Source organism: Centrocercus urophasianus, unplaced genomic scaffold, assembly GCF_019232065.1.
Source record: "Centrocercus urophasianus isolate 14NV4802_14NV808 unplaced genomic scaffold, USGS_Curo_1.0 seq_16, whole genome shotgun sequence".
Lineage (NCBI taxonomy): Eukaryota > Metazoa > Chordata > Aves > Galliformes > Phasianidae > Centrocercus > Centrocercus urophasianus.
In genome coordinates this window covers 6,689,151-6,717,130 of record NW_024884711.1, presented here as the reverse complement: position 1 = coordinate 6,717,130, position 27,980 = coordinate 6,689,151, and the positions used below count along the sequence as shown (strand labels likewise).

General features: G+C 38.8%; 1 protein-coding gene across 1 annotated transcript in view; it reads left to right on the top strand.

Annotated features, from left to right (window-relative positions):
- The window catches only part of LOC122159335 (prostatic acid phosphatase-like), a 67,103-nt gene extending 39,123 nt beyond the window's left edge, over nt 1-27,980 (top strand). Inside the window, exons 2-13 of the mRNA XM_042816825.1 lie at nt 9,710-9,812; nt 10,443-10,595; nt 13,928-13,956; nt 15,297-15,392; nt 18,683-18,769; nt 19,407-19,559; nt 21,116-21,214; nt 22,754-22,849; nt 25,197-25,329; nt 26,335-26,417; nt 27,259-27,365; nt 27,824-27,980. Coding sequence (XP_042672759.1) covers nt 9,710-9,812; nt 10,443-10,595; nt 13,928-13,956; nt 15,297-15,392; nt 18,683-18,769; nt 19,407-19,559; nt 21,116-21,214; nt 22,754-22,849; nt 25,197-25,329; nt 26,335-26,417; nt 27,259-27,365; nt 27,824-27,980 — 1,296 coding nt within the window. The remainder of the gene's footprint in view (nt 1-9,709; nt 9,813-10,442; nt 10,596-13,927; nt 13,957-15,296; nt 15,393-18,682; nt 18,770-19,406; nt 19,560-21,115; nt 21,215-22,753; nt 22,850-25,196; nt 25,330-26,334; nt 26,418-27,258; nt 27,366-27,823) is intronic.

Sequence of the window (27,980 nt, the reverse complement as noted above, 5' to 3'; positions counted from 1 at the left end):
TCCTTGCACTGTTCTCAGCCCACACTCACTGCCTTGCGGCACTGTGCAGGCAGGCACATCCTTCATAGCACGTCATGGAATGCTAGTGACACAATGGTTACAAGAGAGGGGTGTCATTTGTTATTAGGTGAATTTTTAAAGGTGGATGGTTCCAGGAGCAATGGCTTGCGTGCTTTACTGGGTGCTGTGTATAGATACACAGACATAGGTATGTTACTTCAAGTTACAAATGAGAACTGATGTGAAATGTACGTAGGGTTGGTGTTGATAAAAGACCCAGGTAGGAGAGTCTAGCAGAAAACCACTGATGTTGTTTCATCAGATAGATGAATAGAACATTTTGGACTTTTCGGCAAGGGTAGAAAGGATCAGATCACAACTGTTTCAGTTGGGAAGGTTTCAGAAAGGGGAAGCACTTCAGAGATGTTCCCACTCATTCACTCTCTTTTTCCTCACTCACAGTAACTTCTCATATTTACAGAGGGAAACCCAAATATATATTTTACAGCCATTTGTCAGGATGTTCAGGTGTCTCTGTCAGCAGTATCTCCTGAAAATGGGTCTTGTCCACTAGCAGGGGGTGAGGAGCTGGCCATATGGAAGGCTATTGCTGCTGCAGAACAGCCCCTGCCTTTCACTTTTGTATCTGCCCAAGGAATATATCTATGCTGTGGAACTATAAGGCTCTGCAACAGAAAACGTGTGTGTATAAGAACTTGAAAATTAACTCGCTGAATTATGCACTGGCTAATTAACTTGTGATTATTACAAAAGTCACAAGGTGAATAGCAATTTTTGAATTGTACAAGACAGTAATCAGAGAGAGAAGATTCATGCCGATATCCCACAGTCTTGGTTTCTGTGGAGCTGCAAAACAGCACAGATCCAAACTGGCTCTCTTTACCCAGCAAAAGAATATTAAACACAGTCCCATGACTAAGATAGCAGAAAACAACATGTTTTGCCATTCAGAGATGTCAGAATCTGAAGCATGCAAGCAGGCATCAGATGTTTCTATACATCAGGGTACAACAATTTACAATTCCTTGCAAGGAAGGTCAACGGGACTGCTGGAGATCAGCAGTTTGAATGCACCTCTGTATGCATTTGGGGGCAGGGGGCATACACAAGTGTGCACAGATATAGAGATTACAGCTGGGCCAAAGAAATGATTAGAAACAATTATTAAAGTCAGAGGCAGAGTACAGCATGCATTTACTTTCTTACAATCAACTTCATCCTGTATTAGTTTTTCAAAAAGATGTCTGTTTTCGAAGCAAGACTGCTGTCATAGTCAACACCCCCCCCCAAAGCAGTATGAATACACCTCAGGGAAGAAACACCTTTCTTAGCAGCTGTAAATGGAAACCTTTGTCAGATTTGTTTTGCCAGATCTAGGATTATTTGAAAATTAGAGAAAAAATTAATAGCAGCTATCACGCATACTATAAAAGTGAATGATTCAGGAGCTTCACTCATCTAGTTTCTGTTAGTGATTCACTGACTGATATGAAAAGGAACAGGTCTCAGGCACTGCACAAACTCCCTCTATGCAGCAATTTTATAGCAGATCCCACATGCACATTTAGACCCTTCACTCCCACTTTACAGAGAGAAACAAACGGTTTACAGACATCCATACTCGCATATTTTCCCAATTAACTGGAATTCTTCCTCTGACAATGAAGCTTTGGGAACCTGACTCTTTGTTAACAACTGCTGTGATTTCCATTTCACTGAGACAGTCTACCCCCCACGCACTCTTTACCATTCATTTGAAAGTTATGAAGAACAGCTGTTTGAAGGGACCTTTCCTTTGCTGAAACCTCTGGCTGTCACAGCAGCCATTTCTTTTGCTGCCCATCTCCACTGAGTTCTAGATGTTACAGTTTCCCCAGAGCTTCACAGTAGGATATGTCACAGTTGTTGGGGTACTTTCGCACTGTCGATGTAACTGACATTTCTTAATGCAGTAGGACTGTGCTCGCTTAGAGGAATCTTTTCATTTTTTTTGATCCTGAGGATCAGTCAACTTCTTTTTTTTTTTTTCAGGAGTCAATATTTTTCTCAGCAAAAAAAGTTCCAAGGCCAAAACCACATCCTTTAAACAGCAGCAATGAACACAAGGGGCTATGATTTACCCTGATCCCTGCCTATGTGAAGAAACCAGTGTGAGCTTCTGGTGCAAAGAGCACTGAAAAAGCATACTCTCCAGCTGTGCATTCGTGCAATGTGCAGGTGTCTCCTCGCAGCAAAGTGTGTGATCTTGTGTGAGGAACTGTTGCCCCTTGCCTTCTAAACAAACCCTGAGCTCCCTCTGCCCTCAGCTCTCCCAGCTCTCATCTGGCAGCTCTTTGCTACAGGAAAATCTCAGTCTGTAGCTCACAGGGACTAAGCTGCGCCGCTCTGCTTAAACCTCTATGTGTTGCTTTCTAGGCAGTACTGCTGGAAAGAGGCCAAAGGCTGGGCTGCATACCAGCCTGAAGGCTGTGGTTGGATTCCAAAGGGGTTTACCCCATTCTAAGGTACAGGCAGCAGGCTGTGATTATCTGTGGTATTGCAGATTTGAATTCCACTACCTATGCGCTATCGTCTGGCCTTGAAATCTGCATTTCTACGGAGGTAGAGAAATGTTTATGCATTAAGGAAGCGGAGACAAGAATAAAGATGCACTTTTAGGACCATGTATCTCACATCTGTGGATTCACACACGACCCCTGAACTGGGAAGAGAATTAGGGTCACCATTTAAAGATGGAAAAGTTGTTTGCTTTCACAAGACAGTTGAAACATCTGACCTTGCCCAATACCACTGTTTTTATGCTGAACATTTTCATACTAACTCTGGTTTTCGTTTGCAGAAGAAGCATGCGGGGGATTTAAAATGTGACACTTCTATCAAACCAATTCAATGGCATCTGCAACAGCACTGTTTTACACACAGTACTGATAAGAGTGTGACCCATATGAGCAAAAGCAGAAATTGTTCTCCCTGTAGAAAGATCTTGGCAGTGAAGAGCAGCATCAGACAGTGCAATCTAGCTTAAAATTCAGCATTGCCTGGTAATACTCAGCCACAAAAATTAAAATGATCTAAATCAAAAATTGAAAAAAAAAAAAAAAGGTGATATAAAAATCAAGTAACAGCTTTTAATCGTGCAATAGTGTACTCTGAGGACACATTTCTGTATGATCAGAACTAGTGATCAAATAATGCTCAGGACATCTGTGTGAAAGATTGCTTTCTGAGTACTACTGTAAAGATCTTGTTCAGAAAAGTCATCAGTTTAAAAAGTGATGATTATAGAAAAGCTTAATATTGGATTAAAATGCAAGTAATACATGATTAGGGCAAAGAACTGGCAGATGGAGCAGGCATGTTTTCTATTGCTTCCATTAAACAAATAAAGTATCTCCAACAGATCTTACTTCCAGACAGCCTGAAAAGGGTATACCTATACTGAAACTGCAGCAGTGGCAAGCTAGCAGGGCTAGTCCTGGAGGATTTCAGTCATAGCATCCTAGAACCTGACACAGCTCATTCACTTGGCTCCACAGGCAGCTCCAGTGAGCTCTGTGTTAGCAGAGCAAGCACAGGGTGCAAGAGCTGACTGCTGAGGCACAGCTCACAGCAGCACAGCAGTCAGTTTCTGGCATGCAGAACAGCTTTATCAGTGCTAACTTGTTATCTCTGCATTGCACAGTGATTTTTAAATATATATCAGCCATGTAGGAAATGATTCCGGAAATTAAGTGTGGTCTTAAAATGCAGCTAGGTGTCTCGCAAGCCAGTTGAGGGCTTCAACTTGAAAAATAATTTCTCCAGAATACTACAGCTCACTCCATAGGCAACTTGTGCATTTTCTGACTAAAGCTAAATGTCTTTTATTGCAGAAACCTGACAATACCAAAATCAACAGCTGGCTTGCATCAGAGATAGTCATAGCTTTGAAGATCAGCTGTCACATGGAATTGAAGGGCACAAAACCCACAGTATGCACAATTAGCTAGATTTCTTCCTTCATGTTGCCACCTTTTGCAATTTGATTGCAGAAGCCTTTGTTATGGAAAGCACTTAGAGTGTTTGGCAAAATCCCAGTAAGTGGGACTGACAAGGGGTTTGAGGCCAAAATCCACCTCTACAGAAACATCCACAATGTGCTTCATTCATACAACTCAAAGAAAACAAAACCAAACCAACAAACAACCAAAAACCAAAACCATCATCAGAGAATGTTAGCTCTTATCTGTGTACATCCAGAGGAAATAGGAAGTAGACTAGATACTTTGGGTCTGGTCTCCGGCAGTGCTTTACTCTTCTGATCTTCAGTTTGTGTCAATGTCCACGCTCAGTCTGCCTCTCTGCAAATCCAGTCTGTTTCTTTTCTTACCCAGCAATGACAAGTGTATCACTTTCCCCTTGGCTGCAATCTTCAAATATGTGAAAACTATTGTTGTGCCTTCTTCAGTCTAAACATCTTTCAACTCTTAAATGGTGGTGAACATAAACTTTTAAATCTCAGGAGCTTTGAAAATAATAAAAACCTTTCAGTGTATCTCCTATATAGAATTTCATTTTGTTTTTTTTCACTTTCTCTATTTTAACATTCAATACAAAAGAATACAGTGAAGAGGTATCTTCTTTCCTGAAAAACAGAGGAGAAAAATATGTGCTTCAATCATTTACAATTCTGCCCTTGATTTTTGAAAGGAAGCTGATGGCAGTAAAACAAACAACTGTCTTGTCAGAGCTGCAAGTCAGACTTTACATTCCTCCAAGAGATATTCCCTGTGCAGTCATTTTGTTTCAAAGAGTAAAAGCTCAGTAATATTTTCTTGTTATTCTGATCAGAGCTATGGGATGTCACAGCTCTCCCACATTCCTCTATACATCCAGACATAGCATTTGAGTCTTAGAGTTGAGTGGTTAGGTATTACAGAATCACAGAACTGTGCAGTTTGGAAAAGATTCATAAGATCATCAAGACCAGCCATCATCATCTAACACTATAAGCCCACCACTGAACCATGTCCTTAAGTGCCACATTCTGAGTTAAATACCTGCAGAGATAGAGACAGGGACCCCACTGCTTCCCTGGCCAGCCTGTTCCAATGCCTGCCCACTCCTGAAGCAGGATCTTATGAAGCATTATGAACAGGTGGAAACCAGGAGATTTTGTGCCAAGAACACAATTTTTGTCCTGCTTATTCAAAGACATGCCAACGTTCGTGAGCAGTGCCTGATATTTTCTTCACTTCTTTTGCATCTTTCTGATCTAGTACATCTTTAAGCAGGGGGAAAAAAACAACACACATTCTTTGTAATATGCTTATAAATAAATCTCTTCTGCTATGTGATCTTATCTCTCTGTGCGTAAACAAACAGGTCTCATACTGGAGGTGGCTTAAGATGCCTTGTTTAAAATGCCATCGCTTAAGAGGTCACAGTCTAAAGTCACCAGCTCATGGTGATTCATTTTAGCAGATACTCAGTACATCTAACCAGACTACAAGAACAAGATCGTATACTATACACTAAACATTAAAAAAGCTTTTACTTCACATTTTAGGGAGTTGCACCTTTTAATTATTGTGGAACCCCATGAATAAGAAGTCAGGTTCTTCTACACAGGTTCTTCTGTTTTATGTCTCCAAGAGATAAGAAGATACTAGAGCAGGTTTATTCTCTACAAATGTATATAGTATGAGTAAACTGACATTGCAGCTTCTTTTCAGGTCACCCCTGGGAGAATTCTGATTCAATACTCAAAGAAAAAATGTTCCGCTCTTTAACTACTATGTGTGTAACTCCCCAAGACAAAACAGTCCTTCAGTATTCATGTGCCTCAACTCAGAGCTTCTTGTTCTCTACGAAGGTTGACTGATAGTCAGTAGGACAGATGAGAAAACAGACCCCCTCATCAACCCTCTCTCCCCCCCCAAAAAAAAAAGATGGAAGTATTTTCAGGGATTGCTCAGAGAAGAAGCAATAATATTTGCCTGCAGTTTAAAGAAAAGAGAAGGAAAATTCAGTTATCCAATGGAGAAAAGAGCCAAGTCAAAATGCTTTGATATTGCACTGCAACAGCAGTATTAACTTCATGCAAAATTCTGCTGATTTAACGCCATAGTAGTGTCACTTATAAATAATTCCAGAGGCTTTACAAAATACAGATCAGAACACTGCACCTGTCTCACAGTTCTGGAGAAGAATGGCAATCGATTAGAAGTGCATTCTGATGTCTGCCAATGGGATCTCTGCCTTCTCCTTTTTCCCAAAGGGAAACCATTCCCCAAATTGCATTCACTTGCAATTTTCCCTAAATCCCCAAAACACAATGCCATTATCAAAATGAGGCACCTGTAATACAGTGACTTCTAAGATACTTCTAAGGTTTCCAACAGAATATTATTAAGAGTTTAGAGATGGCTCAAGCCACACTAAGCCTCCCAGTATGTCATGAAATACCATTTCCAGGAAACTAAACCTTGAACAGCAGGTGGCAGGTTCAGATACTTTTTGCTACACAGGGTGACAATCAAGTTAAAAATAAATATCTCGAAAGTAATTATGTTACCGACATTACTGGAAGAAGGCAAAGAAAGAGTAATGAAATCTGCCAGAAATGACCATTCCAATAATCAACAAATGCTTCTTGATCAAAAAAAAAAAAAAAAAAAAGAACAAGTGGGAAACTGAGACAATAGTTAAGTTATACTGAGTTTTATCTATTCCCTAAATGTGTATGATTTTGCTTTTAGCTTCCAGGGTTAACAAATAATGAAGTATACAATAAATTTCTCCCTTTTCATTTTCAGCCCCCAGCTGGTCAAAACCTGTATTCCTAACCAAGCCTCAGGAAATTCTAGCTTCGACAGCTAAACTATGGCAAAGTTTCATGCAGCCACAACACAAGGCATGAAAGAGTGCAAAGTTCCAAAAGCCTTTCTAAGAGGAAGCATTGCCAGACATCTTACAGAATTCCAGTTCACTATGTGGAATTCACTGCTATGTAAGTTCAAAGTTAAAGAGAAGTTGTGGTAAGTGAGATTTGAAAGTGTTATCATCTTTGAATGCCATAGAAAAAAAAAAATACACAACTTCTGTGTCATACTAAGTAAAACTCAGAAATGAGATGTGTAGAAAAGAAGAAAATATCTGTATACCAAAACCAAAGAAACTACATGCACAGAACACAAACAAATGAACAAAAACCTGTGTGTAAAAAGGAAGAGAAGCAGCCACATCAGCTTGACTGTGGTGCCCAAATTCTGCTTGTAAAATTAATCTCTAACATCTCTATGAAGATGTTGTTATCTTAGGGCTAATGCTACAGGTACATTAAGCAATTATGTTTTGTTTTAACTCTTCCTCTCAGTGCTTAAAAAAGTACAGAGCAGCAACTTTGGCAAACTCCCTTTCTGGAGAGTAAATTTACAATGCCAGCAGCCCTGACAGTAGAAGTGAATCTGATGATTCTCATGAAAGTGTCAGTCAGGAATCTACTGCAAATACACAAGCACACAGTACGATGAATAGAGGAAATTTTAGCACTAGATGGCAATATACCTTTGCAAAATAATTCTCTGAGATGTCTACAGATATATGCAAACATTTTTCCAACTTCTGTACTACTGCTTGGTTCTTGTGTGGGTTTAGGTATACAGTTTTTATTTGGTTTGCACTAAAATAAAACATTCTTTTGTACTGTTTTTTTTTTTTCCTATCTCATACCTTCAGTTAAGGTAAAATACTACTGTGATCCAGAGCTAACAAAACAGAGAAGATTCACAGCTTAACTGAAAGGATGCAATGAATTATTGACTAGTCACTGTGTAAAGTGAAGAAGCACATGACGAACCTTCTTGAATTCTGTCCAGCCTGGTGAAATAAAAATCGCAACAGAGCTTGTTTTTGTGGGCTGTCACCTTGCATCTATGGAATCAAAACATGAACTTCATCACTTACCTGTTAAAATCAAGACTCCTTTCAATAGCTTTTTGTTTGTTTACCTGAAGCATTCATGTTGCTTCTTCATTTAGCGTTCATATTTGAGAATGTAGCCTTCACTGAGGACCAAGTCAGTTATGCAGGTAGAACAGCCTGTATAACTGCAGTTAACCACGCACTTTGGCTGGCTCACCTGCAGCCAGCGCCTTCCCCAGGTCCTTGGAAGGCCCAACATGTTATTAGTCAAACTTTCAAATCCACACTTCATAAAACTAAATCCGCCTGTATCAACTAAGCTACTAATTGATAGCACTAATTTATACTAATTGGTAGCTTGGTTTCTCAGCAGTGGAAGCAGCTCACAGAGGTGTTGGCTAACTCCACATGACCTCAAGTCACTGTCTCTTCTTTTCCTGCAAAAATGAGTCATTGAAGCTGTTACCACTCACTCACCCACCCACGTCCTTGCCAGTATCTCAGTAAGTAGCAGATTCCAAAACAAAACAACTGATTACCTTCATTACTGTCTGTTCATTGCCCTATAGGAAGCTTGTTCCACATTTTTGTAGAATGCACTTTCATGGTTTGTGCTTTCTACAGATGCCTGTGTGAAGACAAACATGGACAATATTGCAATATAATATGCAAGAAGATGGAAAGTCTTTTTAATTAACTTTATAGAGCAGATCAAGGAATCTGACAGAAGCAGCTCAATATTGCTTCCAAATTAAACAATTCTCTCTCCAAAATGTCTCAGTACCTATCTCTCTAAAATTCAGTACTTATTCTATTTTGATCTAAAATGAGATAAACTGTGACTTTCAGCAAATACATATATATATATATATTAACAACCTTACTGACAAGTCAATGAAAATGTCACTGACAAAAGTCACACTAGAAATGCCAAGCATAACTTCAAAGTGGTACCACAATGCAGCCTGCCTAGTACTAATGGCCACGTGCACTGACATAAAAACAACAGCCTTCCATTGCCACTGTTCTGATAGATTCACTCAGAAAAAGTTTGTGTCAATATTTAAATCAAACACTACTCCTTCAAGAAAACACCCGACCAAAACAGATTTGAGATGTGTCATTAAAGTACACTTGTATCTTAGCATAGAGTGTTCCACTGGTTATGATGAACACAAGTTAAAATGCAAAATTTAACGAGAGTCCACAGAGACCGAAGAAAGAGAATAATATGGAAACAGAATAAGCAGGAAGGATGAAATATTAGCTTTGAAGCCAAAAAGTAATTTACTAATTCTTCACTTCTAATTCAGAATTTAAAAATTGAAACTATTGTTGTAAGTAGACCGCACTCATCACCAGCAAGGTGCAAAACCTAAAAAAATTCTAGTTTGCATTTTACCTCAGCTTTGTTTTTTATAAAATTATTTTTGTTTTATTTCAATGGAAATCTAAAAAAACACATTATTGAAAGAACATATCTTCCCTTCCCTGTATTTGCATTTCAAATCTTGCAGCATTGTGCTAGGGCACGAACAGAAATCATTCCAGCTGAGCAGAACAATTGCTTTAATCACAGTTATTGTATTCTACCTCAAAGTTAAACATAATTATTAAAAATTAAAGAAAGCAGGAACCCAGCCCCTCGCCCCCCCCCGGCGGCGCGCTACCCCCCCGAGTATTCCAAGGTATACAAGGACAAAAGCTTGATGCTTGATTACACACAGTGAGATTGCTGTTTGGACTTATGTCAGCACCTGGATGGAAACACTTCTGGCCTTAGTACAAGACAGACAGGTATGATGATGGCTATCTGAAAGAAACTGTTCTTCTCTTCCTTCAGTATTCAATTCAGCATGAAGCCATCAGTCTCATACAAGGCATCGGTAAGTCTAGATAATGTTAGCAGTATAAAGACCTTTGTATCCTAGAAATTTGCTAAAAATCTTACTTCTTTCCTGCACTGCTAGTCTGGTTGTGTGATCCAGCCCAATAAAGGTGCTTGAATATATTCACGCAATTTGTGAGGGGAAAAAAAAGGAAAAAAAAAACCAAAAAACAAACAAACAAAAAAAACCAATGGCATTTACACTGCACAAAATTCAGCTTGTGTTTCAATGGTGACCTGAGGCCAAAATAAACACCACTGTAAAGTAGTGGACTAATGTCAGCTTAATTCTGAAGTTACAGTCATCATCTGCTAAGGCACAACTACTAAGCTGCATCCTAATCTGCAAATCCCCCACAACAGCTTTGCTCCTCTTGAGTCATATACTTTGTCATGACAAAGGTGAATCACACAAAACTGGAGATGAAGTGCTCACATTTGAAAGGAAGAGGCTTTACAATGCAGCAGAACTCCAGATGAAGATGGTATCTGGAATTTGATCTCTTTCTGCGTGGATACAAAGAATTTTATTTATTTATTCATTTATTTATTTTTGTTCTAGTGCTTTTTCATCAGAACAGCTGGAGGAAATGAATTTTAATGTCCCTCTTTTTCTTTTACTTTGAAGCTCCTGTAAGCCGGTGTAACTCTATCAAAGATAAAGAGCTAATCAAAATCATACTGAGCAAGGATCTGGAGCAGCAGATGCACATATCCCAAACACATCTACAAAATGTAGATCAGACTGTGCTGAGGAGAACATCAGCAGAAGAAGAGCAGTGTAAGCTTTCAGGGAAATACATGTGAAATAAGTCCATCAGCTTCTGTGTAGCTACTCTGTATTTCTATCAGTGTAACAGTGAAGAAGCTGATTGTTGTGCAAAAAACACATCACAGATTGATGTCAGGAGTGTAGCTTTGGGTCCAACCAGGGAAGGCTTACTGCCTTAAGAAAGACCGCAGCCTCACTGCTTACAAGCCTCAACACCAACTTCTTTCTCTCTTGTTTTCTATTGCTACTGAAGGAAAGTGATGGCTCCTGCCAACAGCAGCAAGAACATCATTGAGAGCTCTCTGGAGCTGAAGCTGCTGTTAATATTGCAGATTTCTTTATTTGTAGTCTGCAGATGTTCTGTTGTGCTCATGCTGCTGACAAGATTCGATTCACCTCCTTGGGGAAGGTGAATGTGTCTCTTACCCAGCTGTAGAATGGATTGAGACAATACTGCATGCCAGCACTGAAATCATTAACAGAAAGTGTATATCTGATTAGGGCAGAATTCTTTTTGAGGTGATATATAATGTGTCCTGGTGAAACAGGCGTGGTGACACAACTTACCTTTGTTCTCTTAACATACAGGATGAAAGAAGTCAGTGTTAAGCATTAGCCAAACAGAGGCAGTTGATACCTATCTATTTGGATACTAAGAAAATGATTTGGAGTTGGAACCCTTTTGTTCAAGCTACCATTGCAGCTGCATGAATGATAACCTCACTGTTCTTTATTGTTTATTCACAGTGTGCAAGCAAGAGATGAACAGGAGTGCTATAAGCCAGAGGAAACATCCTTACACTGAACTCTGCTGAGGGACAGATACCACCCTGACCTGAGTGGGGCTGGGGAGAGAAGACACAGAAAAGGCATGGAGGTGGCAACAGAATTCAATGCTTTAGAAACCACAGAGTCATGATTTCAACATCAGATGCTTGAGCAAGTATCCTACTAGGGAAACCTGCAGGGAGGAGGGAGAGGAGGCAGGATGGGAAGACTGGAGTCTTTCTATACATGCCTCCTTCTACCCCCATTAATTTCACACGTGAGCCTTCTCCTAGCATGCTTGTGGGCATATCTTTAAGTAATTCTGATTCTCCTCCACTGCTAATGAAGAAGCTGCATGTCAAGATGCAAATCCAATCCTCCACTATATTTAAAAACCAAACAGATTCATCAACCTTGCATTTAACAAAAGATGGTGGAAGGGAACAAGCATCACATCTACCTGAATACTCTTTACATTGCAGCTTGGGGTAGGAGGCAAATTTTATCATTTGGATAAAAGTTTTTAAAAACAATAGCACTCAAACTGTGAATCTACTTTGGAACACTGAAGGATCATTAATGAAATCTTGTACTCCCTAAACAATGTCCAAGTTTTGGAAGGATAACTTAACACACTGACTTTTTAGATACCATAGTACATCACACAACAGAAAGTTGTATTTTTACTTTAATAACATTATGTTTAACATGATCTGATAAACACTTTGCCAAGTTCATAGGTAAGACAGGAGCATATAATCTACACCTGATATATTTTCCTTTGCACTTTCAGGATAGTCAGGGAGATTCATTTATTACTTTTATAATTATCTCCTCCTCTTCCACCTTCCCTTGATGCTTTAACTCTGGCTGCAAGCATACTAAAGAATCTGTTATCTTGTCTTTGAATGCAGCTGCAGCTTTTACATCTCTCACCAGCTACAACAGGGACTTGTACAGGTGAGAGTTAGCTGCCAAGAAAGGTCCACCTCTTGCTCCCTCTAGAGTTTCACTCACAGGAATCACAATAAGTGGTGTAGCACAGTTTCATTCCACTCCTGTGACCTTCAGCAGGAACAGATTTGCCCTGAGGTGCTGTACTTAAAAACAACTTTTTATGTATGCTAATTCCCACAGAATTAGTAGTGCCAGGATTAGATCAAAGGAATCAAATATACATTTTTACACTACTATTTTGTCATCTCCAAGAGTAATTGCACCTTCATTTTAAAATCCTTCATTTTAAAAAATAAAAAAATAAAGTTCTCCTTCTCAACAAATGCGGGCAACTCCCAGTATTCTATTTCTGCAGGAGTAGGTCAGCCTTCTCAGGCACAAAAGCAGAAGTGACAAATGAACCAATACAATCTGACCTCTGAATATATCACTGAGAAATCTCTTCGGCTCTGACACATGAGAGAAGAGGCACTGCTACTTTAGGAAAGAGAACTGACCCCTCCAGGCATCCCTCTTTATTTAAAATGTACAGGAGAAATGACAGAAACAATTGACTTGTGCATGATGCAACAATGAGAGTATTTGCAGCAAGAGATATTTGAAAATCAGAAATGTACTTAACTGCATGGAATTTTAAAGGATAGCTTTAGAAAACAGTGGCACCCCTTTGCCACTAGAATCATATAGATAGACTACAGAGATGGAACATTCAGGTTGGATATTAGGAAAAATCTCTTTTCAGTAAGAGCAGTGAGGCAGTGGTTGTCCAGGCTGCCCAGGGAGGTGGTGCAGTCACCATCCCCAAGATGTTCAAGAACTGTGTGGATGTGGCACTGAGGGATGTGGTCAGTGGGTGTGAGATGTGGGCTGATAGTTGGACTAGGCGCTCTTAGTGGTCTTTTCCAGGCTTAATGATTCTATAGTTCTATGATTCTGGACACATCTTTATTTTTTGCAGTCAGTTTAGGCAGTTACCTCTGATCCTTGTTCACATGTAACAAAACATTCTGTTTTCGATTCCTGCTAAAAACCACGGCCAAATGTAAGGGAAACTCCAGAGACCCCTCAAAAAAGAACAGTTGTCAGCACCACTCCCTCTCACAAACTGTTCAAATAAGACTGTGTGAGCACGTTATAGCAAGATACAGCATATCTGCATCATTTTCACTTTTGTGAAGGCTGACTGATACTAAATCATAGCTTAAACAATAGATGGAACATCTAGTTCTTTACATTCACCTACGTCTTGAGTGCCTGGTGCAGGAACTGGCAGGCTCAGAGACTACTTGTCCCGCTACACGCAGGATTCAGAAATTGAGTGCAAGTGCAAAATACAATTTTCATTGTATGAATTTGCAGAACAACACTGACCCAAGAAGGGAGAAAAGGGAGGAGGAAGGGAGATCACAGTTTCAGACTCCATCAAGCACAGCCAACTCCTCCCCCCTCAGCCACATATCTACTGTAGCACCACGTCCAGCCAGGGGCCTTCCTTGGTGTGCAAAACACCTGGAAGCTACCAACCCTCAGCATGAGATCAAGGCAGCTGGTGTGCGGAATTTGGAGTCTGTGTTTCACGTTCTGCCTCTTCTGCATCTTTCTTCACCAAACCACAGCAAAAAGAAAACTGAAGTTCGTGTCCGTAGTAAGTATGTAGTTCATGGACAAATGGACTTAAAAACCTGTCACTCTTTTTGTGGTCTGGAGTGTGTGTGTGTGTAGGGGGAGGGATATTTGTGAATATGTGAATACCAAAATGTTTACTGCATACTCAGAATCCACTATTGCATTGCACAAAGAACAATCCCCAATTATAAATAACATTTTATAATGTTATCTCTTTTGTGCAGTCCTGGATGAAAGTAACCTTCTGGAACAATGGCATGTCTTTTTCTATCTAGCAATAAGAGAGGAGTTGCACAGCAGTATTTTTAAAATATAAAATGGGATTTCATAACTAAATTTCTATGGATTTCAAAAATACTCTTTGCCATGGAAGAATTTTTACTCTTCCTCTGTTTTCACTGCATTAACAAGCAAATCAGATTTCACTGTGTGAAAGCCAGACAAGCATACAATGGTACTGAATACACAACAGAGAAACACTGCTGTAAAATGAAAGCTACTTGCAGTGACTATGATGTACATGATTTGCATGAAGCCTGACTGAGGTCTGCTCTGAGTATCGCACAGGCAATATAAATTATCAGTACATTTTTTTCCTATAGTTTTCAATTAATTTCCCCTGCTTGGATGAATAAATAAAAAAAAATCTGGTGGTAAAATCTTAGGATGATACAACATATACGTACAAGAATAATGTTGGACAAGGGGAGAATCCATCACAGGAATGAAAAATTTTGATGTACCTTCACAGATGTATCTTTTGTATGAAGGGAAATTTCAGAACGTGTTCAGTGTTTTCAAAGTAACAGTTCAGCCCGCATTCAGATGATAAATGACACTTTCTTTACCTTTTCTGGTGTAAAAGACAGCACATGGCTTTTTAGGGCTAATTTCTGCCAAAATAGAGTGCTTAGCAGCACTCTGCCACAGAAACTGTATCTCCAGTAGCAGTTTATTTTTCTTTCTTCTGAGCTCTCAGTCCCAACACAATGTTAATGTCCTAATATTCCCAGAAAATTATTTACATGTTTGTTTTCTCTCTGTCAATGCTGTAGTCTGTACCTCCTAACATACATAAAACGTCTCTAAAATATATTAAAAAATTATAATTTTTTATAACTTGCAAACTAAAAAAGAGGAGTTACACCTGTCTAAATAAACCAAGCAGGTACTGTAGACCCAGACAGTACCTACTAGACAGTACCTACCACTACTATCTAAAGCACAGATAAGTACAGTGAATACGTTCAGTATGTGTTAGTACAGTATTCACTGTCATGGCACAACTGTTGCGTCTGCACTATTACACCCACCATTAATAGACCTGTAATATGAAGGGAATTCCATCTGTTTTGTCAGGTGTTTCACCATGGCGATCATACCCCACAGGAGTTTTTCCCAACTGACAAGCACAAAGAAATTGCAAGGCAGCATGGATATGGACAGCTTACCAAGGTGTGTTTGTTGACATACAGAAATATATTTGTTTTTTAGCACTTTGTTTTAACTTCGATACAGTTCCTGTTAAGTTGCCACATGCAGATCTCTTGTAAATAGAACGTACTGGGAAGCTGTGATTAGTCACTGATTTCAAAGACACTGAGTTGGCTGTTCTGGTCCAACCCCAGGGCATGCTGAGTTGTCTGATTGCAGACTGGGGTCTACTGGCAATTCACCTGAGATCGAACACACAGTTTTAACCCAAGGTGGTGAAAGTGCTCACAACCACCTTCAATTCCTGATGGATATAAATTCTTCCTAGCTTGTGAACTATTAAGGTCAGTATTAGCAAAAATGTCTCTCATCCTGTGCGAGGGAAAGTTGATTTAAAGCTCAGCTGGTTTAGGTGTTAGTGGGATCAATAAGTGGAATTGAGCTAGTATACCAGTATCAGCTGATGGTCTTAACTGGCAGCAAATCAAGCAACGGCAGATCTCAGCTGCAGAAACTGTGTTTCTCCATTAACTGTTATTAGTATTAGATGCCTTTTCTTGTAAATGGTACAAAGGGTGAGCTCCTGTGCCATTAGGCTTCGAAGGAATACAGGGACACCAGAGGGGTTTCCCTATGTCTGCTCTGCTCCCACCAACATTTTCTACTGTGTCTGCGCTTCCATTCCTTTCCTGCCAAGATATGCCATTTACATGGAAAAATGCCCGAGTCATTTGTCCAGGATTTGGAAACCAGGCAGCCTCACTGAAGAGGTTTTGAGGTGCCAAAAGCTGAAAGGACCAGAAAAAAACAGCTATTGTGTGTATGTTCACAGACTGTGAGCTATGTTTGCAGGCTGAGTGCGTGCCTCTGAGAGGTGTCTGCACAGTAAGTTTGCTCAGCAGTTTGTGGATACCAGCAGGTCCAGCACAATGAGCATGTTTCTCTGGAAGAACTTGTCACTGGCCAGGTCTCCAACAAAGTCAGGACAGAGCAAACTGCACGTGGGGCTCCTCCTCCATTCCATTCTCAGAAGGACATAGCAACCTCTGAGGCGAGGTCAGGCCTGTTTTCCTCTCACACCATCTCCCTCGAAGAAAAAGGAGTAAGAGCTGAAGCAGCAAAGCTTGTTCAAAAGCAGAAAGCAACAAAGAATGTTTCAAAGGTGGTTAGGACCAGCTTCCTATGCATTAACTCAGCTATGACTCAAGCACTTCATATGTACGTAATGCAAGTTCAGCACAACATGCCAGCATGCTTCAGGCTTCGTAAGCTCTGGGAGGCTTTAAGACCCAGGCACTGGGGTTTAGCAACACATATTAGACAAGCTGAGGCAGAAGCTTAAGATGAGCATATACCCTAGGAAACTTTGGATGCACAATTCCAGCAACTGGAAGAGGCAATCACATATACAAGGCACGGACCATGCCTGGTACGCTGGATAAAGCCGTCAGTAACCTGGTCTGACCTCTGACTGCTCTGTGCAGGAGGTCCAATCAGGGGCTTCCTCAAGTCCCTTTCAACCTGAATTACCCTGTGATCTTATGACTCAGAAGAGGACTGTGAAGTGGTGAATAATCACCATACTTGAGATCCCAGTGCAAAGTAATGGTTACGTGAGCAAAGTTGAATATACTTCCATTTAGGCTAGGAAACACCAGGTACAAGTAAAAAGATCACAATCATGAGACCATTACAGGGACACTGCACGTGATTTTCACGTCATGATTTCACAAAATGATAATAGTAATCTGGAAAATGTTCATTAAAGAGCTACAAAGATTCATATGCTAGAAAACTTGTTTTGTTGTGAGAGAACTGCCATCTATCTCATTTAACACAGAGATTAAATAATTGATTCAATTTTATTGGTGATCATCTTACGGAAAATAAGATTTGTGATGGCAGAGAACATGCCCTTGAAAAAGGTTGCAAGATCCAGTAGTTGAAAGCTGGAGACATATTCAGGCTAGAACCAAGAATCAAGAGCTTTAGACTGTAGTTAACAATTAACATGGCACCAAAATACCCAGGGGCATGTAGGACTCAGTCTTCTATTCAAAATTTTCAGTCTTTCTGGAGGGGAAGATCTTGCACAAGCCAAAAATGTAGCTTCCGTGTGGAATCTCTGGAGATTCTCTGTGGCATTCATATCCCAGACCTGCCTTCATAGTCAGATAGTTGCTGTGTCTGCACCCTATTGCTGCGAGCCAGGAACTGAGCAGAAACCAGACAGCTTTGTTAGGACACGTCTATAGCTACTTTAAGTAACCCTTCCCCTGTTAACCTTGTTAGTTTGGATAAACAACCACATGGCTTTCGGAAAAGCAAAATGCAAAACTGCATCCGTCAGGAAGACGTAGCTTGTCCGTTATGGGCGAATATAGAGATGACCTTTATGGTGAAGCCTATTGTGCAGATGGCATTCACCAAATTAATTAGTAGCTTCTTTTTGGTAATTCTTATAGCACAGAAATAAGAAGAACCTTTTAAGTAATCAAATCCAGGCCTTTGCCATGGCAAAAAGCCACATCATACAATCCGGGTTCATATGTTTAGCAAGATCTGCCTTTGAACTGCTCAGGTATTTTTGCTTCCATTGCTGTCACTGAAAGGTTGTTCTCAAACTTTAGCTCAGATGGTCCTTTCAATTTCCAGTTCACTCCTGGCTACTTTATATACATGTATTTTAGGATAAATACTGCATTTTCCTTTATAATCTCTTTCAAATAATGTGAACTCCCATGCCTCTGTAATGAAGTGCTCTAAACCCTTACCGTCTTTAGAATTCACTCAGCAAGAATTCAGGCTTTCTAGGATAATAAATGCAATCCTTTGCCTACAATAGATGCATTAGGATTTCTTACAGATATGGTATTTCTTTATTGAGTCCCTTTGCAGAATGCTGCATCTACCTAAACTATAGCTAGATGCACAGGAGATTCTGATTTTTTGTCCATTGAGAGCTGAATTTCACTTATTAAGATGTGAGTTTCAGAGACAGAGAGTGATGACGTTCATTTGCATGCAATCTAGATTGAGTGCAAACATCTTTTCTCTACTTTTTTTTCCTCATGGCTAAAGAAAATTAGTATTAATGAGACTATGTTCCTGTAGTGAACATTTCACATTGCATATAAGAAAATAATAAAGCTGAAATTCCAGTACTGCCACTTTACTCCATTTTTCTCCTTTCTTTCCATCTTCCCTTTACAAATGAAACATTTTATGAAACTTTTTATAATTTTTGGTTTGTAGGAATAGATGCACAGAGCACTTCTTGAGGCTCTCACACTATTCTGTTATTTCTACAGTTTGGCATACAGCAACAGTATGAGCTTGGACAGTTCATGCGGAGAAGATATTCCTATTTCCTGAGCGTTGTTTACAAACGGTCTGAGGCAAGTACTGGATCTGGAAGGGAGGATGTTTCTAAAGATGTTGATAGAACTTCTTGGATCTGTGAGAATCTGAACTTGGTACATTTGGAGGTAACCTACTGAACTGAGTATCCAAAACTGAGTATTCAAAGTATCCCTGAATACTTTGCACATAGGGATACACATCCCTATGTGGCTCAATTTTGAGTGAGCCGAAAACTGTGCACAAGGTTTTTAAGGCTGTATATGAGGCTCAGATACCTCACTGTTGTATGACAGAGTATCTGTCATCTGTGCTGGAGATTTCAAACTACACTTTTCCATTTACAGTGCAGACAGAGCTTAGTTTTCATTTCCAGTTGCTCAGTGCATCCATGATGTCCTAATTTGTTTGATCAAATGAAGGTAGCCCTATGTTTTTCAGTAGGACTCCTAAGGAAGCAGCTGCCACTCTCTTGTCCATCCAGGTTTTATTCCAAGGCTCTGTTTCAGCTTCTTTCTTTCTCCCCTCTTTCTTTCTTTACCTCACTCTGTTTTAATTTACTGTGCCAATTTACTCAGCACAGTACTAGATCCCTTCTTTTCTATCCAGAGAAGAGACTTAACAGGAGAGATTACCTTAAATAAATAAATAAATAAAATTCCTTTCTTCCTTCAGATTTATGTTCAGAGCACTGACTGTGATCAAACGCTTATGAGTGCTCAGGCAACTCTTGCTGGGCTGTATCCACCAACACAGGGACACATTTGGAACCCCAGAATCCTTTGGCAGCCGATTCCAGTTCACACAGTGCCACTGTCACATGATAATGTGAGTATAGACTACAAGCACTTGTTTTCCCTTGATCATTAGTAAAATATCTAGTAAAATATATAGTAAAATAAAGCATGTGAGATGTAGGAGCCTGAAAAAGGGCACAGCAACAATAAAAGCTATATTAATTACAGGCATCATGCAGAAAGGAATAATATGCTGAGTAGAAATACTGTCAGGAGTTTCCATGGGAATGGACTCAGATGGACTGAGTAGAGTTCCCCATTTCTGGAAAATCTGTGTTAAAAAGCTAAGAAAGATAAGGAGCATACACTGTGAGTCCCATTGTGGAAGAGGTTTACACGTATTTGTGATAGATTTTGTGTGCTTGGAGATCTAGTTAACACAATCTGTGACAGAGAATTAGGTTGAACAGGGACATGGAGCATTGATTCTCACCTCAGAGTGATGAGAGCTTGAATATGGAAGATACGAGACGTATGTCTTCCTGTGCATGAATGCAGATTGGTGTAGAGTCAGGAGATGCTCTGACACCACCGCAGATGGCAGTACTCCAGCAAACAGTCAGCATCACCTGGTCAGCATCAACACCACTGTCACACTCAGCAAACAGGTACTGCAGCTCACTCATGCCTAGGGGATCAAATAAACAAATCAAACAAATCATAGTCATAAATGCAAGTTTCCTACTTTTTTTACAACTTGTCTTTTGACTGTATTAATTTTTGCTGTATATACATGTAAGATTGAGACCATATATATCCTTCTACCCACTTCTACCCAAATGTCCATCATTTATTCATTGGTAAAGCTATGTCTGTTCATGGACTACGGTTATAATTCAGAAATTCTTTCTTACCATCTGGAAGAGATTATGTTTCTAAAAAGACTGAGGAACTGCTCCGAAGCTATCTCAGTTAATTATCCCTTTAAGACTCCCAAGTTCTTTTTAAAAGCTCTTTTAACTGCCCGGTTATATAAATAGAGATTCCTTTCTGGAAAAAGGACAAAGAGCATATTAGAAAGAAAAAAAAAAAAAAAAAAAAAAACCGAAACACTAAGGATATCTCATTGTCAAAGAAAAGATGAGTTATAGAAATTTAGCCAGTTTCTTTGATTTAGCTGAAGTAAATGGAACTGTGTTAAGTCTACTGAGTACAGCTGAGTATGCACAAAGACTTACTGCTGTCCACCTGCTGCATGGTAATTCATAGTAGAAAGGTGACAGTATGTTTAAAGAAAGACTGAACACAGTGAGTGAAATCATCTCTGGGGAAGCCAAGCACAAAGCAGTACATGAGGGCTTGTGTTATTCTTCCGTCAAGTGACAAATCCAGTCTTCTGTAAATGACTCCTTTAACTTTGATCTGCTGAACCTACTACTCCTCTAAATATGTAAAGATTATTTTCTAAGTAGTCATCAATATGACTCTTATGGTCCTTAGATGAATATCCAAGAAAAGAACACTCCCAAATAATTTTGCAGCTTGTTTTAATTAGTGCAGCCACTCAGGACAACAGTCTTACAAGGCTATATTGAACAAGAACAAGAGGAATCTTGCCTAACTAATATTTTGCAATTTCATTTTCAGTTGCTATATGTACCTTTCTCACACTGCCCAAAATACAATGAGCTTCTGAGAGAAACTTTTGCAACAAGAGATTTCCAGAAGCAGCTCAAGCAGTACAGGGTAAAGTATTTTAATTTCTGATATCTTCAATTTAAAATGTACTACTTTTGGTAAAGTTATCTAACAAGTATGTTAAAAAATGGCAATCAGAATGCTCCTTCCAGATATGTAATCTTCAAAGTGGGTGTATACGACATATCCAAACTACAATTACAATATTATGAGCCACCTAGATTGAACCATCCCCACCAACTGAAAACTGCAAGTCATAGAAAAGATAAATGATGGACTATCTTCAAAAAGAAAACATTACATCTACCTTCCTTCTAGTAGAGCACAGAAAACAAAACCTCAGATCAGATCAGTGCCTCACTTCAACAATTATCCTTATTCAGTTTCATGTTAGCAACTGCTCAGGTGTTTCTGACTGTATAACTCCTTGCTAGTTCAGATACTACCACAGAATTTTCTCTGCTCAGTTACACAGTTTTTTTATAATAGTCCCAATGTTTTCCTCATTACCTTCTCATGCCTCACGCCTAATGGCTTCATTCAGATACTCACATTCCTGCATCTGTAATATATCCCTTCATTTCTTTCACCGACATCAGATTACTTGCCATGAGTATGTAATCACTCTCATATTCTACTGCGAATTTCTTCTTTGTGGGTTTAATCAAAATGGAATTATCATATTCACCTGTTCTCTTATAATCTTTAATCACCTAAACAGCCATCTACCTCTGCATCTAGGTGTTAGAGTCATGTGAATCATAATTCCCTGTTTTAGACCTCTCTGCTACTCATTATCAATGTTGGAATAACTCTGTTTATCACACTTCTATTGAATATTTCTTGGATTCTGCAAGACTTTTTCATATATCTGGATCCATTCTACCCACTTCTGAACATTCCCACCAAGCATAAACTATTTCTGTACTTTAAACTTAGACTCAGATTACCATCCTTATTTTAGATGAATAGGCTGTATTCCCTTTTCAGCCTAAAAGAAAACTTTTATTTCTTTTCTTCCCTAATAAAAACTAGTGGTATAAATTAGCATATTTAAGTTTTCCTGATTTATGTAACCTCTTTCATTGATCAATATCATAATCTCTCCAGCATTACCATGTGATCCTATGTCTAGATCACTGAGATCAGTAGGTGTCTTTAGCACTACAATAGTAGATGGGATTGTAATTAAGACAGGTCCAAGGTAGGAATGAAGAAACCATGTGTTTGACAACTCAAGAAGCAACATGAAACATATATATCCCTGTACCTGAGATGTAGAAGTGGGAGGGAGGCCATAGCTAAAACATAGGATGACAGCCAGGTTTCACAAGCTCTTAATAAATTTTTGTGCAAGCATTGATTTTGTGTCTGCCAGATGATTATGAAAACATGTGGAGCTTGCAGGATGAAAAAGGATCCACTTGAACAGGTAGTAACTGCCTGCCGTGAGTCCCACCAAACAACAGTACAGTGCTTAGACACCAAATGCAAAGACTATGTTGTTTCTAAAAATTACTGTGTATTATGGAAGTGTGTAAAAACAATGTAAAAAGTGTGCAACAAGTTTCCTTTTTTGTATTCCAGTCTTTTCTCAAGTTTTTAGCCTCTCACACTGGATACCCACTGAAGAAATTGAACAGTGAAAAAATTTTGAGGATCTCTGACACTTTACAATATGAGGTAAATAATACAAAGAAAATTTCCAAGGTCCAATATAAACACTTACACATTATCAAAACCAGTCTTAGCTTTTATTTCTATGGTTTGAAAAAACTCAGAATAAGGTAACTCTGTATTTCCAATTCTTTTGAGCCACGGATTATTTTCAGCTCCTTCCTCAGAACACTTATCTTACATCAAATTCACAGCTGAATATCCAGCTGTGACTGTGTGAGGATGCTCTTGGTCATCCACCACCGTAACAAACACAAACCAATGGCCTACAAATGCAACACCTCATTAGTGATTGCACATGCACACTTAAGCAAAAGCATACTTTTGGGTAAAATTGTCTTGTTACTCCTCCAAACCCCATCACAAAGATGCATGGGTGTAAAACTTGTTTTTGGCAAAGACAACAAAAACATGCCTCCACAAAGATTTTATGCAATTTGTATGATAAGGCCCAAGCTGCATGTAGGCCATAATGGTCATTTTCAGGAATTAAGTAGCTACTGAAATGACACAAAAGATTATTTGTGCAAACCTTGGGAGCCTTGTTCAAGCAAATGGACCATGCACATCACACAGAAGCACAGCTTTTACAACAAAAGGGGTGTTCTGGTACCCAACTGTTACAGGTATATGGGACTCACAGAATAGTATCTCTGACAGGGATGTGAAAAAAACCTTGAATGCTCTTAATTTAGCAACCAGCCCCACTTTGTGCCACTTCTGTCTTGAGTTATACCAGCTGAAGCAAGTAAAAATTGCAGGTAGTCTTGTATTTAAAATATCCTTGATATTGTTGCAGGCAGAGCTTGCTATGAACTGCTTTACAGCATAATTACTTTAAAATTCAAATATTAATAATAAATTGGTCATCAACAGTAGGATAGCTTCTGGGAAACTGAAGCAGTTTTAAGATGTGTTCCACAGCCAACACATGCTACTTGGGTGTGATGCTAATGAGTTTGCCTTCTGCCCTGCAGTTTCTGGAGGTCCAACTCTGATCAGTGAAGTTGACTGCATTGCTAGCCAGGGCCTGAGTTAAATGAATGCATTTTGAGCACTGTAATTTCAATGAGGTCACCTTTTCATATTGCCCAAATTCAGGACAGTTCAGGACCACAGCATTTAATGTCAATTGTTACATCATACTGAGAAACCCACGCCACCACAGCAATGTGAAGAATTGGCAGATCCCATCAGCGAGCTTCCTGACTGCTGGAAGGCAAAACCAGTTAGTTGGGTTATTACTTCTAGAGTTAGATTGATTGAGCCTTGGGCTTTCATATTACTCAGTGAAGACGTCTGAGATACAAATTAAGACATCTGCCACAAAAGTCACTTTTGCCCTCTCAAGTGTATAAAGACAGCTTTTTCACTTTTTTTTTTTTAAACAAAATTAATGAAACTTCAGTAGCATACATCTCTGTATTTGTTATTATTGGCTAAGTGTCATCTGACTTGTAGACTGAGGTGCTTGCTTGCCAGCAGCATTGTCTTAAATAGCATGGAAGCAGGCAATTTTTTTTTCTCAAGGCACAGATCACATTTGTTAAAAGAAAAAGTGACCTGTTAAAAGAAAAAGTGACCTAACACGTTTCACTTATCTAAATAAATCCTAAGTTAAGTAGTTGGCTCCACCTGGTGAGCTCAGCCCTCTGACTCACATTGACAAGAAATAAAGGAAAAATGCCAACTTTAAGCTGGAATTCAGAGCAGTAGAAACCAGGAGTGCTGGCACATATTTCCTTCTTACAATTGCCACCATTAATTTCTCTTGGGTTGTTTCCCAAAACAAAAAATGAATCCATTCTATTCTAGCTAGAGGACTGCATCAGCAGCCAGCACAGCTGGAATAAGTAGGTATTCTAAACTCCATAGACATACATCATTCTCCACTACATCCAAATTACAGCTATATATGTTCTTACTTAATTGATGGGTCTTGGTCCAAAAGTGCCAAGTCTTAAATCTTGATATCCCTATGGCATTTGTTTCAGTAAAGATTTTGGGATATATTCCAGTAGATGGTTGAAGAAGAGTCACGGGGTGAAATTTTTGCAACCTACAACTACATTATCAATTGGCATAAATAGTGCCATTTGCTTTTTATGTAATAGTTTTCAGTATTATATTTCCTCCTTTTGTTGAACACTGCCCTTCAGATTTGTTTTAAGCAGCGGGATGTCGAAATAAGAATTCTCAGCTGTTTAAATGCAAAATACTGAAAAACATTATTTGAGAAAAAACATTCAGAATCTGTTCCAATATGCATGTTGTACCAAAATAATAATAATAAAAAAAAAGTTAGCAGTGGGAACCAACAAGAAAATCATCATGTTTTCTTTCTTCACTGTAGGATATTAACAATTACACTTTACCTGCTTGGGCTACTCATGGTGTCAGGACCAAGCTGATAAAGCTCTCAGAGTTGTTACTGCAGGCAGAATTTGGGTTCCACAAACAAATACAGAAATCACGTTTGCAGGGAGGTAAGCAAAATTCTAACCCCATTTAAAATCAATAGTACAATGGGAAAGAAGAAAACGTGTAATAAACATAGCTATAAAAGATGCTATGACGCAGATATTCGCAATTGGTACTAAAGGATTGTGATTAATGAGAAGAGAAGTGGTAAGGATGTGAATCACAAACATCCTAATTCAAGATTAAACTGAAGCGATCACTCTGGTTATACTGTATAAGAAACTCAAAGTAATATACCGATTCTGCTGAACTGAATCAACTCTGAATTTAACATAAGCCAGCATGCTTAACTTTCAAAATATTATCTGTAATAATCTCTAGAATGGTAACTTTGCTTCCTAAGTCTTCCTTTTCCATTACTGGGTATACTAGAATGAGAGTATTCTGGGCTTTATTATTCTGTTCAGCAAATAGTTGCTGAAATTTTAAGATAGTTAAAACCTTTTTAATCACTTATTTGTTTTCCGTTCGTCCACTGTCAACCTTTTGGCCTCATTTTTGCTTTATATTGCCACTCTACAATCAGGTTCTGTGAGCTACAGGGACATACTGTAGCTCACATATACACATACACTCACCTATAAGCAAGGATTAATTTATTTGCCTTTTTGGAGCTCCAACATACAAAACTAAGCATGAAATTAAAACCTCTCCTCTTGCTTTGCTACCAATTGCTATTAGAAGGTATGCCAGTAGACGAAGATAACAGGTATGTTTCATTCTGCTAGCATATATACTTCTCTTTTGTAGAATTTTGACTCCTGGAAGATTCCAATTTTATGCTAATGTAATTGCTGTAGAAGCTATTAGGGGTCCCAGAAACATTTTACACAGATTCAGATTCACTGCTCAGTTAAAAAATAACACCAGGGCATTCTGCACAAATTCTCTAAACTGAATAGAATAACTCTGATGCAGTTAAAGAAAGATTATGTTCAAATATTACAAAATTATACAAACATTAACACAAGCATCTCAGTCATTGTTGGTGCTTATTTATTTTCTTTCAGGTCTTCTTTTAAAAACTATCCTAAAGCATATGTCAGATGCTAGAAAGCCTTCACACCATCAAAAAATGATTATATATTCTGCGGTGAGTCCTTTTTTTTTTTTAAGTTCTCTTTCTGCAGTTATTAAATACAAAGAAAGCCATGCTGCTTCATTTCCTGCATGAAATACAGATACAAGCACTTTTATTTGGTTAACGTTAGATACCACTGGGTTGTTTTCATCTGTAATGAAAGGAGACTATTTTGCAACCTCCATTTTCCACCTGATGGCATAGCTTATTTCAGAACCTTATTGTTTTGATTCAGCAGAGAAGTGAAAAAAACAAAGATAATACAGAAACATACCTCCTGCTTCCTGTGTCTTTTTCAGATGTAAAAGTGAAAAAAAAAGAAAAAAAAAAGTTAAGGTTTCTTATTTTTGAAGGTATTCTGAAAGCAGTTACTCAGTGGTGACCTTACGTTATTGTTTAGAATGTGCAGACACTCTCATAGGGAAATGAAATTCTGAGACTGCTCTGAGTAAAAAGCTTCTATTCCTAAATTGCAATCTGATCATGAGCTGTATAATATATACATCACCCAAATACCTTTCAGATTTCAAATTCTGTTAACTTCACAAGAAAAATCACCAGTTTTTATTAAAAGAAGTTTTCACAACTCCTAACTTCAGTAAGACCTACAGATGCCTAATACTTCTTAATATTGAAATCTGTATACGTCACACATGCAGCATTTCAGCTGGTACAGCCAGAAGGGGACAGTGCTTGTTAATCACTGCAGAGGGCAAGTATTAATGAAGTTACATAAGTAATATTAAGTGTACAGATAATGTACTGGACTTATTCTCAAGTAATAGTTACGTGCAGTGATTTTCAGTAGGACTTTAATGGTGGTTTGTTTTTGTTTTTGTTTTTCTATTTACAGCATGCAACCACTATTGTTGCCTTACAGATGGCACTCCATGTTTTCAATGGGAAATTGCCTCCTTACAGTGCTTGTCATTTCTTTGAACTCTATGAGGAAAAAAATGGGCAAGTATCTGCAAGCTGTACTGCTAGTATATACTTATTTTGCCTAAAGAAATGTGTTGCTACCCCAAACTAACTAGACTGGATACACAGGGTTCACCACACAGAAAAAGATCATAGATTGATTTTAATTATTATAATTAGACTCAATTTAGTAATTATTGACAGCAGCAGAACCACATCATTGCAGGCTAAGATCTTTCTCTATTGTTCCATTTCGGTTGAGGGCTTTAATCTACCCTCTTTATCTGTTTAGCTCCTCAACTCTCTATCAGTAAGATAGTCTACATGCATATTATACTACCCATTTATTGTTTAAGAAGATCTCTTCAGAGTATTAACGATACATATTATTAGCAAGACAAATAAGTTTCATCCCAGAGTACAACCACTACAACATGGAAGATCTCTGTGGTTTCACACACCTAACTTCATTTTGATAATTCTGTATTTTTAAGCAGGCAATACACCATAGAAATGTACTATCGGAATAATACTTTGAGAGATCCCCACCCTCTCACTCTCCCCGGCTGCAGTTTTCGCTGTCCACTAGAGAGATTTACTCACTTGGTCTCCCCAGTCCTCATACAACATTGGACAAGAGAATGTAGGATATAG